Genomic DNA, 17,387 nt, shown 5'->3' on the forward strand with positions numbered 1-17,387 from the left:
CGTCCGGCAAAAAACATGTTCGGTCTTTTATTTAACTCACCGACTTCTCAACCCGCGTTCTTTTTCCTCATTTATTGCTTTTACTAATTAACTACACAACTATAAATATGTTCAAACACTATCATTATCTCATATTATCTATCTATCTATCTACTTTCTATGTAATTAAAAAACATCTTATCATCATTATTAATGGCAGTTTTCTTTGATCACAAAGATAAACATCATCTTATTTCACGCCATGGAATGATCATGAACTTTTTACTGATTTGGTTTGTTGTTTTTTCTTATAACTTTGATGGGATCACCGCCCAAGCTTGGATAAATGCTCATGCAACTTTTTATGGTGCCAATCAAAGCCCAGCCACCCTTGGTAACTAGTTATCCTTTTTACTACATTAGTTTGTTTGATTAAAATATTAGTTATATAAAAAAAGAAGAAGGATTCTAAGTGTTGATCATTCTTTTTGCTCATTAACTTCTAGGGGGGGCTTGTGGATATGACAACTCCGTCCATGCTGGATTCGGGGTTCACACCACTGCATTGAGTGGTGCGTTGTTTAGAGGCGGAGAAGCATGCGGTGCATGTTACATGGTGGCGTGCGACTATAAACTCGACCCGAGATGGTGCCTTCGCGGGGCTTCTGTGACCGTTACAGCCACCAACTTTTGCCCTCCTAATAATAATGGAGGATGGTGCGATCAACCTCGCCATCACTTTGACATGTCCGCTCCTGCATTCCTTCGCATCGCGCGTCAAGGAAGTGAAGGAATTGTTCCCGTCGTGTACCAAAGGTACCACCCACAAAATCTTTTGTTTTTTTATTGACAAGTTAGTTATGCAGTGATATGCTATAAATTAATAAAGTATATTCCAAATATAAAGAGGAAAAATTAAATTATAAGATGATTCGATTTTAATTGAGAACACGTGACAAAATAAAAACAAATGATGGAAAACCCAAGAAAAAAATGGTATGAAAGTTCTAAGTCAAAATAATTGAGACAACTCAAATGTATCACGTTATGAACTTATGATTGGGCATTTTTTCAAATGATCAAAATCTTGTTATTTCGAGTAATAATGTGTGTTATATATATAATGTTTTTTAATAAATAAGTCTGTTTGGTTTATTTTGAAGGGTTTCATGCACGAGATCTGGTGGTGTACGATTCACATTAAAGGGTCAATCGAACTTCAATATGGTAATGATCTCAAACGTGGGTGGGAGTGGCGATGTCAAGGCCGCTTGGATCAAGAGCTCCTTAGCTAGAGCCTGGGTTCCCATGCACCGCAATTGGGGTGCGAATTGGCAAAGCCCTCAAGATATCCGTAGCCAGGCATTGTCGTTTAAGTTGACGTTGGTTGATGGGAAGACTATTGAGTTCGATAAAGTTGTTCCTTCTTCTTGGAAATTTGGACAAACTTATGCTTCCGAAAACCAGTTTTTCTAAAAATACATTGATTTAAATAATAAGTATATGTCGTAAATATTGACTAAACAAAGATTTTTAATTATTACTACCAAATTTGAATATTAATTATTTGGTAGGGCAATTTATTTAATCTGGTATATGTATGAGGATATTGTAACCTTATTTTTTAAATAAGTATTTATTTATGACATATTTCATTGTCCAATATTTGCTTTGTTTACAAATTTCAATGATCAATTATATGTTGTACTTGAGATTTGAATTGGATTATACAAAAATATACCATTAATGTGATAAAAATAATAAAACATATGAGCACTTAAACTTTGCCTCTAATTTATTATTGTATTTTGTGGAATTTGGATCTAGAGTATTTACTTGGTCCTTGTAGACATTTTGGAAATGCCCATAATTACTAGAAATCGGTGGAGGTCAATGAAATTGCAACCGGTGAAGGCACATTATGCTATGTTAGGCTTCATAGGATATGTTTTGTTATTTTTTCTAGGTATTATAGCGTTATAAATTTATTGGAGTTGTTTTTTCTCGTAGCTCTTCATTTTATTATTTAGTCGACAAACTATTATCCCGTGGCTAGTCATTGCGCCAACAATGTTATTGGTCCATCAATTTAATATATATTTTTTTTTGTTATAATGTCGTTTTTTTGTAAAGGTATTTATTTTTTTGACATAATATTATAGTTATTGTAAAATTTTCTGCTTTTACACTATAACGCGAATAAATGTCAATAATATTTTATTATCAAATTGATTATTTTCTTATATGCATCTAACAATTAACTAATGTACTTTATTATAAACATTCTAATTTTAAATGATTTTCAACACTAACAAATTAATTTAGTTTGAAAATTATATTATTAACCTTTAAAATGTCGTTTTCAACCTTTCACTTGTCCAATTTTTTAACAACTTAAAAGATGAATGAGAATATTAATATATTTAATAATTTATATAGTTGTTATTATCATATTTATTATACATGTTAAGAATATTATCACAATATTACTATAAACTTTAAATATTATAATAATATCGTTATCATATTATTATAATAATTTCATTATATAAAATAGAAAAAATATATGTAATAAAAAAATTAATTTTTTTTTTGCCTTATGTGGATGTTAAATATGTTAGTATAATCAAAGAAGCTCTAACAATTTTTTCGAGTATTATATGTTTATACATCAATGAGAACAAAAGTCACGCTTTCTATGGAGAGGTTAATGAAGAAATGAATGAAAACATATTCAATATTATGGGAATCAAGGAAGGTGAACTACCAGTGAAATACCTTGGAGTACCCTTGTCATCAAAACAACTCTGATATAATCACTTCAGACAACTAGTAGAAAATGTTAGAAATCTTATCTTGGTTGGACTACGAAAAAACTGTCTTATGTAGGTAGAATCGAGCTCGTTAAAAGAATCATTTTTAGAATTATTGGCTACTGGGCATAATAGATAATTATCACAAAAAAAGCAATGGTTGAACTCGATAGAATAATGAGAGATTACATCTGGGGAACACAAGGTAGAGAAGGCAAAAAAGTCAAATGGGAGGATATTTGCACTCCCATAGAAGAAGGAGAACTAGGAATAAAAAATTATGTTGAATGGAATAAAACACTCACCATCAAGAGCTTATGGGAGTTGGAGTAGAAATTGGACTCCTTGTGGGTCAAATGGGTGCATACAAGATTTATGAAAAAAAAAAGCAGAGTATTTGAACACGAAACATCAATGAAAGAATGATATGATCATTAAAGAAGATCTTAAAACAAGAAAATATGTTTTTCAAATGATGTAAACCACAATTAGAAATGGAAGAAGGGTACTATTCTGGCATGATCTTTGGCTAAATAATATTCTCGTTATATTCAAAGAAGAAATGCAAGATGTAGAGTTAGAAGAGAATGCATCAAGTACTCATTTAGAGACGTCTATAAAGATAATTGTGATTCATTTCTGAAGCGTATTCCAAAAGGTGATAGAATTCTAAACCTATAATTAATCTTAAAAAAATTAATTTTTATAATACACCCATAAAATATGTAATAAAAGAAAAGTTTCTATAACATTTTCTTCTTTTTATAAAATTTAACAATGTGACGTATAATTGAATGGATCCGACCACCCATTTCAAATAGACCAAAGGTTAAAACTTAATTATCTTATTTATTTATTTCTCTTAATATTATTTAGTTTTTTTAGTAGAAAAAATACATAAAAATAGAGAAATAGAATACATATTTTAGAGATGAATAATTTGTTTTTTCTTTTAAAACTTACTACTACCCGTCTTCTTAGTTTATTATTTTATTTTATTATATTTTAATATAATTTATATAATATTTTCAAAATATAAGAGATTTAATTATTTTTGTGTTTTGTGTTAATTTTATTATTTTTTATTAAGATTATAAATCAAAAATATAGTTTCATTTTATTTAATATACTCCTTCTTTGTGTACATAATTATAACATAATTACACTATTGTAAATTATTCTCAGTATTTAGTACGATCTTCGTGAGAGACATGTGCTTGGATTTGTAATGGGTCGAGAATAATAAAAAAAAAACACATTATCCATCGACCGGAGAGTTAGTGGATACGGACATCCTAAGAGCCTTTTTTATGAATGAGTCTGAATTTTTTCCAAATAACATTTGTTCAATGAAATTGATAAAAAACCAGTTTTTTTTTAAATTTTATTCCTATTATACCCTTCCCTCTATTTCATCTCTCTCCCTCTCCCTCTCCCTCTCCCTCTCCCTCTCCCTCTCCCTCTCCCTCTCCCTCTCCCTCTCCCTCTCCCTCTCCCTCTCCCTCTCCCTCTTATTTTTAATTTTAATTGATAATTTTTTTTATAAATACTTATAAATATCTACTATTATAATTCAAATATTACAGAAAATAATATAATAAATTATAATTTTATTTATATTGTGTATTTATTTTTATTTAATATAATTAATATAATTTTTTTACATAAAATTAATGTTGTTAGATAAAATTGACCGGTTAATAAAAACTTAACAAAACAAACGTATTGTGCAGGAACGGTCAAAAACTACAACCGGTCAAGAAATCAATCCGGCAAGAAAAAGCAAATGACAAATTCAAAATCTGAAGCTATCCGGTTGAACTGAACGACCTGTTAACATGATCAGTTGGAACGAAGTATTCAATCTAAATCCAAAGAACAAATCCGACGAGAAGACTATTTAGAGAAAGAAGTCAAAAATATCAAATAAAGAACAATTTACAAATTGGTGCAAATAAACACTTTGGGTATATGCAGAAGATGACATCAAAGGATCAGACTGTAACATTGCCATATTCATACAAGTATTATTTTTAATTTTAATTGATAATTTTTTTTATAAATACTTATAAATATCTACTATTATAATTCAAATTTTACAGAAAATAATATAACAAATTATAATTTTATTTATATTGTGTATTTATTTTTATTTAATATAATTAATATAATTTTTTTACATAAAATTAATGTTGTTAGATAAAATTGACCGGTTAATAAGAACTTAACAAAACAAACGTATTGTGGAGGAACGGTCAAAAACTACAACCGGTCAAGAAATCAAACCGGCAAGAAAAAACAAATGACAAATTCAAAACCTGAAGCTATCCGGTTGAACTGAACGACCTGTTAACATGATCAGTTGGAATGAAGTATTCAATCTAAATCCAAAGAACAAATCCGACGAGAAGACTATTTAGAGAAAGAAGTCAAAGATATCAAATAAAGAACAATTTACAAATTGGTGCAAATAAACACTTTAGGTATATGCAGAAGATGACATCAAAGGATCAGACTGTAACATTGCCATATTCATACAAGTATGATGATATGCTGCAGGCTGCAAAAGATTGCCTAAAGAAAAGTTACCATTCTGGTATAAGTCAAAGGAGCAACCTACCAGGTGTAGGCAACTATCAAACCGACAGTTGCTATAATCAAGTAAAGACAAATCAAGCCGGTCTGCTCCATGCCTTGGAAGCCTAAACCGCATTTAAGACTATGCTGATCCTCTACTCAACCAATTAGATTCAAGGATTACCCTGAAGGTATCCGTTGAAGAAATGTGACCGTTGGCATATTTCACCTATAAAAGGAGAAGTTGAAGAAGCAAGAACATAGAGACAAGCAAGTTAAGAGTTGTGAGAAAACAAATTACAAAGTAATTAAAAGCCCTTATCTCTCTAAAAGATTCAAAGCTTAAGTGTATGTTTGTGAAGTGTATTACAAATCCCGTGAGAATTGTAAGAGTGATTATCGAGTAGTAAATAAGACTCGATCGTGTATTGTGTTTGAGTATTCCTTAGTGAATATCATTCTCGTTGTTTGAGAAGAAGGGGTGACGTAGGAGTTTTATCTCCGAACATCCATAAAATCTTGTCTCGTGCTTTATTTCCTATCGGTTCTATATCCTAACCGACTCGTATTATTCTAACCGCCTCACTAATCTTCAAACCGATATTCTCCAAATCTCATCTCTATCCATCTTGTGTGTGTGTTGCTTCAATCTAAAACAAACCACTTCCGCAATTGAACTCGGTTCAAGGGTATGTGACAACTTGTGTAGTATTGAAACCAGTGTTAATTCTTAACCGGATTAACGCCGACCGTTGAGTGTTGTCAGAGAGTGTCCTTTAGCCGGACCCCGGTCCACTATCGGCGATCTAGATCCTAACAATTGGTATCAGAGCAGTCAGTTTCAATACTCAAGCAACACGGAGCAAGCAAGCATGACTTTCGGCGAGAAACCTCCAATGCTAGAAGGAGACGACTTCGCTAACTGGAAAATATGCATGCATCTGCACCTAGTCACTATGGATGATGAGATGACATTCATTTTGTCTGATAGACCGATAAAGATTGAGAAAGACAGAAAGGAATGGATAGCCGATGATAAAAGGAGAAACAATCTGGATAATTACTGCAGAAGTCATATCTTCAAGTCTCTGGACAGAAATATTTTCAGTAAGGTCAGAGAATGCAAGACTGCAAAGGAGGCATGAGAAACGGTGATTCAGCTCCATGAAGGAAATGAAAGAACCAAAGAAAAACAAGATAATGGTGGCTACCCAGAAGTTTGAAAACATCAAAATGAGGCCAGGAGAAACCATAAAGGAGTTCAGTGATCGTTTCATAAATGTAGTAAATGAGTTGTCTGTTCTTGGAAAGAAATATGATAACAAGGAAACAATCACCAAGGCTCTGAGATCTCTTCCTAGTGCATGGGATATAAAGACGATGGTGATGAGAGAATCAAACTGCCTAGACAAGATCTAAAGGCATATGGGTTTGAAATGAGATCCATGATCGAAAATGAAGCATCAACGTCAACCGCTACTAAGGCACTAGTTACATCCATAGTACCAACGACTGCCGCACCGATCAAATCCGCAGAACAATTCTCTGAGGATGCAATGGCAATGCTCGCAAAGAAGTTTGGCAGATTCATGAAGAAAAGTCAACCGACAAACAACTACAACTATAACTACGGTGATAAATCTATCGTTAGGTGTTATAATTGTGATGGTTTGGGAAATTACAGGTGGAAATGCAGAAAGCCAAGACGGGATGACCGGAAACTGGATGATCAGAACCAAAGAAACTACCCACAAACCGGTGAAGGAAAGGAAATTCAGAAAACAATGATAGCCGATGATGGAGGAAGTCTATGGGCTCATAGTGACAGCGATGATGAAATCTATTGCCTCATGGCAAATGAAGAACATGTATTTGATTTCTCATGTCATGAATTTACTAAAGATGACCTAGTTACGACACTAAATGCTATGTTAGCAGAGTATAAACATCTATCAACTATAGTATCAACCCGGCTTAACCTTGGAACCGACCCCTTAGCACCAGTCTGGCCCAACCTTGAAACCGATAGCGTCCAATCCGATGAGATCATAGAAATCAAGGCAACACCTAAACTATCCTCTGAGAATGAACAACTCAAGGAGTCAGTTCAAAAGTTGACCGAAGAAGAAGATGAGCGAACTAAGTACTTAATGACAGCATGGAAGAGATCTAGTGAAGCAGTCAGTAAAATGACGAGCTATCAAAGACCCAATAAGTGTAAATTTGGTCTCGGTTATGATAGTAAAACACCCATCCAACACAAACCCTCCAACGGATTGAATCTCACCAAAGACAAACTTCCATTCATAAGCTTTGTCAAGAGCTCTTCAACCAATACTGAGTCATCTCATGATTCAAAACTAGCTAAGGAGATAACTTATGTAGGTCCAATCGATACAGCAAAATGGTCTCTTCCTGAGAGAAAAACTACTCAATTACATAATAGGTACCCACATTACACCGACCAAATCTCACCTCAATATCACAATGTACCAATAAAAAGACAGAAACACACCAAACCTAGCGCATGTAGAACCATCAAAACCATCTCTGGGAAAATTATGCGAATAATCAAAGTATGGATACCCAAGGGACTAATCAACCATGGACCCAAGTAACTGTGGGTACCAAATAGTTGTAAATATTGTATTTTACAGGTTATGAAGAAGCGGCTAGGAAACTTTGAGTGGTATCTGGACAGTGGTTGCTCCAGACATATGACTGGAAACAGCAATCTTCTGACCGACATCAAAGTAGAAGTCGGTTCAATGATAGTTTTCGGTGACAACTCAAGCGGTAGAACTGTGGGCAAGGGTAAGATTGTCCATGGAAATTTAACAATTAACAATGTACTTCTTGTTGAAAATCTACATTTTAATCTGCTAAGTATCAGTCAAATGTGTGACGCTAGATATACTGTAGAATTTTATAAACATGCATGCTTAGTTAAGGATTCTCAGGGTAGCACATTACTAACCGGAAATAGGCTAGGAAATATCTACAAGGTAGACTGGAAGAATGATATTGAATATCATGTGTGTATGGTAGCTAGAAATGATCAAACATGGCCGTGGCATAAGCGATTAAACCATCTAAACTTCAAAACCATAAACTACATTCGCACTAAAAAGTTAGTTGAAGGAATTCCTGACATAAGATTTAATAAAGAAAAAGTATGTTCAGCATGTCAAATGGGTAAAAAAATTAAGTCAACCTTTAAGAGCAAAGGAAATATTCAGTCTAACCGATGTCTGGAACTTCTTCACATGGATCTATTTGGACCGATTAGGGTCACCATCTTAGGCGGTATGCATTATACTATGATTGTTATTGATGATTACTCTAGATATACATGGGTCATATTTCTGGCATCTAAAAGTGATACTGCATCAAATCTGATTACATTGATCAAACGCTTACAAAATGAGAAATCAATAGGCATAAATACCATTAGAAGTGATAGAGGAACCGAATTTACAAACAGTACCTTAAACGCATTTCTTGAGGAATCCGGCATTAGACACGAGTTGTCCAGTGCTAGAACTCCTCAATAGAACGACCTGGCTGAGAGAAGAAACTGAACTCTCAAGGAAGCCACGAGGTCTATGATAGCCGATTCGAGTATTGCTAAAAAATTTTGGGCCGAAGCTATCAGTACTGCATGTTATACACAAAACCAGTCAATGATTAATAAGCATCGCAATAAAACACCATACGAAGTATACTTTGATAGAGTTCCTAACATTCGGTACCTCATGATTTTCGGTTGTGAATGCTATATTCACATAAATGGCAAAACTTTTTTTTTTGGGAGGGGGAAACGACTTAGCGTCATTTCATTAAAAATTCCCAAAAATGGGAAAAAAACCACGAGTTTAAGAGATCATTCTAGACAGACCTAGAATGATTTTGAAGTCGTAACATTCTGAATAAAAGCTAAAAAGCTAAAAACGTAAATGAATTATTTGTTTACAATGCTTTCAATTCTAGTGAGTTTAAAAAACGGTAAATTCTAGTTCCTGCAGATATTCCAGTTCTGCTCTGTGCTTGGAATACTTCTCCACGTTCCCGCGAGGGCGCTGCAATCCGATACAATATCTTTCCATAACTCGTCAATGCTCCTGCGGGTTCTGTCATATACCCTTGCATTCCGTTTTGCCAAATGTTATACACCACTGCTCCAAAGCCACACTTGAACACGCTTGTTGCAAATCTATTTCCCTTGGCTTTGAGTAGTGCTGCTTCTTTGATTTCATTCCATTCGCTCGGGAAACTGGTCAGCTCCAGGCTTTTATAGAATCTGTCTCAAAGCTCCGAAGCAATACAACAGCTCCCAAATAGGTGATCTATGGTTTCTTCATTTCCTATGCATAGAAGACAGCTCGCGTCCAGGATGCTCATATACTTACTGATACGATCACGAGTGCTGAGTCTTTCCCAGAAGGCGAGTCATAGAATGAACTGGTGTCGAGGGATAATCTTCGTTGACCATACAAGAGGAGCACATTCTACTTTCTGCGCTTTTTCCCGGATTACCTCCTATATTTTCTTCAATACCAGCTTCCCATTGTCCTCAGCTTTCCATTCATGAATATCCGGTCTGTCGTGTAGTTGTATGTTACTTATATGATCAAGTATCCTCTTTCCTTCTGGAATTCTTCTCAAGAGCAAGTTCCAATTCCCGTCTTTGATGTCTCTGATTTTCGCTTTTGCGCAGTCCCTTCTGATACGAGTATTTTGAAACTCCTCCTTGTCGATGATAGGCTGGTTTTCAAACCAAGGGTCATGCCAGAATAGAGTGCCTTTCCCGTCCCCTAGTCGGATGTCATAAAGATCTGCAATATCGCTTCTTAGTTTAAGAATATTTTTTAGAGACCAGCTCATACTTTCGTGAATTTTGCAGGTCCAGATGATGGTTTTGTGTTTCATAAACCTCGTATGCACCCATTTGATCCATAGTGACTCCTGATTACGCTCCAAAGCCCACAGATGCTTGAAGGTTAGAGCCTTGTTCCACTCGATACAGTTCTTCAAGTCGATGCCTCCCTCGTCCTTCGGTTTGCAGAGAGCGGTCCATTTGACTTTCTTTCCTCCTCTTCCACTACTACCCTAGATAAAGTTTCTCATCAGCGTGTCGAGTTCCTTCATTACCTTCTTCGGAATGACCATTTGTTGCGCCCAATAGCCAACTATGCCCATAACCACGGTTTTGATAAGTTCGATCCTCCCTGCATAAGAAAGTTTTTTTGCTGCCCAGCCAGATATCGTGTTTTTTACCTTTTCAATCAGCGGATTGCTGTGTGAGATCTCTATCTGCTTCACAGTTAACGGAATTCTTAAGTACCTTATGGGAAAACTGCCTTCCTTGATGCCCATGATGTTGAAGATGTCCTGCTTTGTTTCGTCTTTCACGCCTCCATAAAATGCCACACTTTTTCTTTCATTAATAGTTAAACCTGTTACATCAGAAAAGAACGTTAGTGCAGCCCTAATAGTTTTAATGGAATCAACGTCTGCGTGCGCTAGAATGAACAAATCGTCAGCAAATCATAAATGTGTTACCTCCTCTACCTCACAGAATGGGTGAAAGATGTATGGACGATTCTTTCGGAACATCGCGAAGATGCTCTCAAAGATCGCCATGATAGCTACGAAAAGGTAAGAAGAGAGGGGGTCCCCTTGCCTTACCCCGTTTTCACCCTTGAAATAGCCTCTATGGACTCCATTGACGCTAACAACAAAATAGAATGATGAAACGCATTGCATAATCCAATCGATAAAAATAACAGGGAAAAGCAAAAACAACCAGAAAGTCTCGAATGACTTCCCATCTAACAGAGTCGAAAGCTTTCTTGATATCTATTTTGAAAGCCACTCTCGGGGATATTTTCTTTTTCCCGTAGCCTTTTAATAGGCTCTGCATGAGAAGAATATTATGAGAGATTGTCCTACCGGGGATGAATGCAGATTGATTAAGATTTATTATTTTTCCTATTACATTTTTAAAACGTTTAGAAATGATTTTTGAAATTATTTTATAAATCACATTGCAACAGGAAATTGGTCTGAAATCTTGTACTTTCTCAGGTACCGCAGTTTTGGGGATCAAGGTTAGGACCGCTGTATTCCATTGCTTTAACATCTTCCTATTTTTGAAAAACTCTAGAACCCCATCAGTAACATCTTTACCCACAACCGACCAATTATATTTGAAGAACTGTGCATTAAACCCATCAGGACCCGGGCTTTTATTCTCATCAATACTAAACAAAGCTTCTTTAACCTCAACCTTCGTGACCACCCTTATCAACTCGCGACTATCTTCTGCAGAGATTTTCCTATCAATAATTTGATACAAGGTATTCAGGTGACTTTGATGCTGCTTTCCTGTACCCATAAGTTGTTTATAGAAATCAATAGCCAGATCTTGGACACCCTTTTGACCCTGAACATATTCACCATCATCATTCTTCAGCCTGTACACATTATTTCTCATGTTTCTAGCCTTGCATTTTCTATAGAAGAAAGCTGTGTTTTTGTCACCCAACGAAAGCCAGCTCTGTCTTGATTTCTGTCTAACAAAATTCTCTTCAAGCAGACTCAGTTTCCTGAAGTTTTCAAGCGCATATCTTTCTGTTTCATTGAGTTGTTCATCACTATCATCCCTTAATAACTTTTTGTGAACCTCTTCCAGTTCTTCTCTAGCAGCCAGAACTCTATTGGAGATATTGCTGAACTTCTTCTTGTCAAACTTTGGAGATGATTCTTCAGGAGCTTAAGCTTCTTAGAAACCCTGTACATGTTGGAACCTCTAACATCTGTTGACCATATACTTTCGAGAATACCCTTGAATTTATCATTATCCATCCAGAAATTGAAAAATTTAAAGGGCCTTTTGAACCTTTCTTCCTTTTCCCAGAACAATTTAATCGGGCAGTGATCAGATATACCCGGATTCAAAACATGAAGTTGACTTCTCGGAAATTGGTTAATCCAGCTCTCATTTACCAGACATCTGTCAATTCTACTTTTTCTAATTTTCTCATTCCCTCTCGTAGAAGACCAAGTGAAGAAGTTCCCAAAATTGGTAGGCTCGATACAACCCATATCTCTGATGCAGTCATTAAAGTCAATCATATCCCGAGTAATTTCAGATTTTGGGCTACGATCAGATTCGTTTCTGGTTACGTTGTAATCACCGAGGACAACCCAAGATTTATCAATACTGATCTAGTTTCTAAGACAATTCCAGAGGAGTCTTCTGTCAGTTCTTGAGTTGCTACCATAGACAATAGCAAGATTAAACACGATTCTTGTGATTCTGTCTTTGACCTCCACCAGGATTGCTTGATCATTCAAAAAGAAAGTCATCACCTCAACAACTTTGTTATCCCAAATAACCCAAATTCTGCCCGTTTTGTCATTTGAGTTGTGAATGATTTCCCAGCAACTATCAATACACAGTTTGCTAACCTTCTCAACGTTCCGACTTTTGACTTTTGTCTCAAGAATACCCATAATAGTGATCTTCTGATTCTCAATGATCCTCCTGATTTCTTTACATTTTAGAGGGTCATTGAGTCCCCTTATATTCCATGTCACTATATTCATGAATGACTATAAGTGTTGGGTTCCTGACTTTCCAGACTGTACTGGACCTCTTCATCAGAGAAATCATAAGCATCACTTGCCTCACTATCCTCAATGGCTACAGTTTGATTACATGGAATACTATTGCCATTGAGTGAGAGTTGCCTCATGTAGATCTCATCTTCTCCCTTGATAGATTTAGTAGCTTCTGGATCCAGGATCTTTCTGCTTTGTCTTCGATTTTCATCTTGTTCTGCTTTAGTAGGTCTTTTCTGACTTTGAACCTCTTCACTACTGGATTCATGTTTGTTATCGGTTTTAATTCGCCCTACTTTAGAACTAAGGCTCACTGCCTTATTCAAGACCAAATTGTCTTCTTCTGCACTTGATCTTTTGATTTCACAAAACCCAAGATTTCCTAGTCCATTCTCAAGAGCTTCTTTATTACTTATTCTAAGATTCTCCTGTTCATCATCTCGAAAGGTGGCTCTGAGCCCAAGGATCAGGTCATTTCGAATTTTGATGACATTGTTTTTTCGGTTCCTACTTGCATTCCTAGAACTGTGAAGAGTAGACTCACGACCTATTGGAGTGCCTTCAGATCCAATTTTGCTTGTTTCATATGGGCCAAGTATTCCCCGTCCCATAGATCTTTGAATTTCAAAAACTTTAGAACTAGGACATATAGTTACATCAAGATCAGTTCTTTGATCAGTATTGGGATCGGTGGAGTTAGGACCAACAATAGTATCATCCACAATAATAGGACTTGTGCTAGTATCAGGACCAATATAGTCGGGATCAGCAATGGTTGCACATTTTTCATCAGGACCTGTAGTAGCAAGTCCGGTAGCTTGAGTATTTTCATGATCAACAAGTCCAAGATCAGGCTTAATATGGTCAATATGACTAGGAACAGTAGCTTTAAGAGAAGCTCTAGGATCGGTGTGTCTATTTCCAGCTTTATCAGGACCGATACCCTGACCAGGACTGACATTTTGAACAGGACCTATTCTTGAGAAAATAGAATCCCTAGGACCGGTGCCCTGAACATGACCAATATGATCAACGTTAGTAGGGCCAGCTTGTACCCTTACCCACTTCGTTCTTTTTCCTATCTTCTTCCTTACCCTTATTTGTTCTTGCTTTTGGTTGCCCATCTTATCATCCTCAGTGCGTTCATTGCTGTTAAGTTCAGACTTGTTCACATTTCTCTCAACCTGAGCCTGGTTAGAGTCATTGATATCGCTTACTTGAGTGTTGTTATTGGCCTTCGATTTTATATTATTATTGACTGAACATTTATTCGTAGCGTGTGTGAAAGTGCTACACCATATGCATCGATTTGGTTTCCATTCGTATTGTACTCCAATGTCAAATAAATTTCCCAGTCTATCTTTAAGTTCAAGCTTGATTGGAAGAGAGCTACTTGGATGGATTTCGACACTAACTCTGGCCACAGATGCACGCTCGTAGCCTTCCATTGCTGGGTCAAACATAAGTGGTTTGCCTATAATGCTTGAAATATAGGCAAGACCCATCGGGTTGCACATGTGTGGTGGAACATTCTTGAGATTCACCCAGATTTGTTCAAGTTCAGGCGGTCTATGATTAGTATTAAGTTCCTCTCTCCACTTGTACAACTTGAATCTTTTTCCCCTGATAAAAGTATATTCGCTCTCTATGATCGACTTTATTTCACTTCCATTCCTAAAGGATAGAAAGTAGAATCCGTGATCATTGATTGTGATCCTCTCTAGACCAGAGGATTCCCACTGACCCATCAACGTTCTTTTAACCTCAGCAAATGATGCCTTCATGTTGCCCATAAAATGACCAACTATGACAAACTCCCATGCCTTGACACATTTTTCTTCAATTTCTGGTGGGAGCTCAAACCGGTGCGGATGATCAAGTGTAATTACCTTTGAGAATAAAGTGTCTATCTGGAATTTTCCCTTTTCTGGATCGTTAATGGCATTTCCATTCCACACCTTTCTTTCTTGCCAGGTTTTGTTTGGGTTGCTCATGATTGTGTACACCTTTGTTTTATTACATTTCGAAATTTCCTTCATGGCGTCATAGCTTCTTCAACTGGTTTCTCAGTCCTGCCAAATTTGCTATTTCGTTTTTCCTCATTGACCACGTTGGACCAGCAGTAGGATCCTTGTTATCAGCCTGAGTATTTTCTTTTCCAGGAATTGCAGTAGTAGGAGGAGCTGAGGAGATGACTGTTTCAGGGATGCTATCTTTCCTGACTTGTTTGTTCTTTTCGGCCCATTTAACCCTTATATTTCCCACAAAAGTGTTGCCTTCAATTGTTCCGATCTTCTTTAGAATATCCCCTTTAGTGTTCTTCTCTTGTGTATCAGTTTTCCTCTTTTGAATGCTATCAATTGGCATTTCAGGATCCAGATTAACGAGTGGAGAAAACGCACCCAGGTTCAATATCTCAGGGTTAGCCTCGGGTATCACAGTTTCCTTGGGATTTACTTTAGCATTCTTCTTAGAACTTGAGTTATTTGCCTTCATGTTTTTCCTTTCTTTGATTTTCGATCCATTTTTACCCTTCTTAGCTGTTTTAGAATTATTCGATCTGGTTTCTTGATCGATCTTTTCAATTTCAGCACTTGTTTTGGAAGAATTATGCCTCTTTGCTTTTGGTTTGATCTTTGTTGCCGATATCTTCTTCATGGACTTATGGTATTCGAGGTCGCATATTATTGTTTCATCATAGTCAGTGCTATCGTCTGATTCCAAATCAACATCTATGCTTTGGTTTTTTTGATTCGACCGGTGGCTCATAGCTTTGTTAGTAGATTTATTATCTTGGCGATTAGGACCGGTAGAAGGTGGATATGTGATGTCAGGACCGACATTTAAAGAGATAGGACCGGCATTAGAAGAGCTAGGACTGACATTAGAAGAGCTAGGAATGGCATTAGAAGTTCTAGGACCAGCATTTGAAGAGATATGACCGGCGTTTGAAGAGATAGGACCGGCATTTGAAGAGCTAGGACCGGCATTTGAAGAGATATGACCAATGCCATGAGTAGTTTTAGTGTGTCCAGGACCGGCGTGTTCAGGATCAATGACTTGAATATTCATGTTATCCACCCTTGTTAGACCCAACTTTTTTGCAACCAAATTATCTTTTTCAGACCCAGCCAAGCGAAAACCGTTGGCTAACCCCATATTAGACCCGGCCAAGCGAAAGTCGTTGGCTAACCCCTCATTAGACCCGGCCAAGCGAAAACCGTTGGCTAATTTTTCCAGTTTCATACATTCTTCACCTCTTATACCCTGACTTATATTCTGACCCAACTTATTTGTAGCTTCCATGAGATCCATACCCAGACCCAGATTGTCATTCATGATGTCATCAATCAACGAATCAATATAATTTCCAGCTAAGCTTTCACCATTGGCTATACCAATCAAGTTCAGTTCATCATCCTTTAGATCTGTATTATTAGGCTTTTCTAATTGAGCTGAATTTATTTCCATGAATAGCTCTAACTCAGATCCAATTTCTTCAGTGTTTCCAGATTCTGTTAGACTATGTCCTTTAACAGTTTCAGCTAGATGTGCAGGCTGTTTAGAAGATCCTCCAATTTTAGCCTCAGTTTTAGAATCTTGGGCGCATTTAGTGTCTTCTGTCCAACCTTTTTCAAGCCTAGTACATAGTCTGGATATCTAACTTTCCATTTGATCCTTAGCAGGACAGGTAGACTTAGCATTCTGATCATTAATGGAACCCGAGACTTTTAGATTTGCAAGATTTCTCATTGTAGAACAAGACTCTAAAATTATATCCTTCTTTGGACCTAATGGACTCTGAGCAGCTGATATCTCCAACCCTGTAGAGGCAATTTCAAAATGATTTATTTTGCCCAATTTAGCATCCTCTCTAGCAGGACCGGTAAAATTTGTTTTCTGATCTTTCTCTGCACCTGAATTACCCAAACTGTCATGTTTTCCTGCTTCTGAAACTGACCCCGACCTTGTAATATTCTTTGAACCTATTAATTCTCGATCAACAGTCTTATTCAGCTCTGTCATACTTACCTCAATAGGAACACCAGTACCAACTTCAGTAGGATAAATGACAAAACTTACCTAAATGCTTTTGATGTAAAATCTGATGTTGGGATAATGCTAGGATATTCCGCAGTCAAAAAGGCATATAGAGTATATAATACTAGAACCTTAACTGTAGAAGAATCTCTTCATGTTGTATTTGATGAATCGGTTGAAAGTAACACTGCATCATCCTTTGATTTACACAACAGACTAGAAAATCAAAATATCCATTCTGATAGTGAAGATGAAATTCCAGTTTTTAGACGATTTTTTTTGGGAAGACGATTTGTCCATGACCAAACGGGTATTATTGAAGCCCAGCCGGATCAAGCTGCCAAACAGCAG

At 36.4% G+C, this 17,387-nt stretch overlaps 1 protein-coding gene across 1 annotated transcript; it reads left to right on the top strand.

Moving 5' to 3' along the window:
- The first annotated feature begins 204 nt into the window (after nt 1–204).
- Nucleotides 205–1,503, top strand: LOC124940646 (expansin-A12-like). Its single transcript, XM_047481179.1, has 3 exons — nt 205–373; nt 486–795; nt 1,143–1,503. Exons 1-3 carry the CDS (start codon nt 247–249, stop codon nt 1,453–1,455), a joined length of 750 nt encoding a protein of 249 aa, XP_047337135.1. The 5' UTR covers nt 205–246; the 3' UTR covers nt 1,456–1,503.
- Nucleotides 1,504–17,387: the final 15,884 nt, after the last annotated feature.

The sequence above is a fragment of the Impatiens glandulifera genome, chromosome 5 (assembly GCF_907164915.1).
Source record: "Impatiens glandulifera chromosome 5, dImpGla2.1, whole genome shotgun sequence".
Classification (NCBI taxonomy): Eukaryota; Viridiplantae; Streptophyta; class Magnoliopsida; order Ericales; family Balsaminaceae; genus Impatiens; species Impatiens glandulifera.